This window comes from Meleagris gallopavo, unplaced genomic scaffold (genome assembly GCF_000146605.3).
Source record: "Meleagris gallopavo isolate NT-WF06-2002-E0010 breed Aviagen turkey brand Nicholas breeding stock unplaced genomic scaffold, Turkey_5.1 ChrUn_random_7180001880380, whole genome shotgun sequence".
Taxonomy (NCBI): Eukaryota; Metazoa; Chordata; class Aves; order Galliformes; family Phasianidae; genus Meleagris; species Meleagris gallopavo.
In genome coordinates, this window is record NW_011144617.1 from 1 (window position 1) to 709 (window position 709).

Consider the following 709-nt stretch of genomic DNA (forward strand, 5'->3'; position numbering starts at 1 on the left):
TTGGACGTGGTGGTGACGGGGGTGGTGGATCAGTGCGTCTTCTTCGGCAAAGACAGCGCCAAGAAGGTGAAGGAGGAGACGGTGCGCTTGGCGGCGCCGCAGGAGGACCCGCCGCCTCCGGGACAGCTCTTCCTCCTGCCCGGTGCTGAGGACACGAACCAAACGGGGCCGGGGGTGGAGGCGCAGGAGGAAGCCCCTCCCGCCGCCGCCGACCCGTCGCTGTGCCGTCTGTACCGCCACGTGTCGCACGATTTCTTGGAGATCCGCTTCAAGATCCAGCGGCTGCTGGAGCCGCGGCAGTACATGCTGCTGCTGCCGGAGCACGTGATGGTGAAGATTTTCAGCTACCTGCCCACCCAGACCCTGGCCGCCCTCAAATGTTCCTGCCACTACTTCAAATCCATCATCGAGACGTTTGGGGTGCAAGCCACCGACTCGCGCTGGAATCGCGACCCGCTGTATCGCGACGATCCCTGCAAGCAGTGCAAGAAGCACTACGAGAAGGGGGACGTGTCGTTGTGCCGATGGCACCCCAAGCCCTACCACCACGACCTGCCTTACGGCCGCTCCTATTGGATGTGCTGCCGCCGGCCCGACAAGGAAGCGCCCGGCTGCCGCGTGGGGCTGCACGACAACAACTGGGTGCATCCGGCGGCACGTCGCGATGACGGCAGGTGAAGGAATGTGGGGACACGGCGCCGGACCCCCC

The 709-nt window shown here is 65.3% G+C and overlaps 1 protein-coding gene across 1 annotated transcript; it reads left to right on the forward strand.

Annotated features, from left to right (window-relative positions):
* Positions 1-3: 3 nt before the first annotated feature.
* LOC104916263 (F-box only protein 46-like) lies at positions 4-703 on the forward strand (the record flags this gene model as incomplete). The annotated part of the gene is made up of 1 exon (XM_010727309.1): positions 4-703. A coding segment is annotated over one exon (675 nt), but the record flags the coding sequence as incomplete, so codon positions are not given.
* Positions 704-709: the final 6 nt, after the last annotated feature.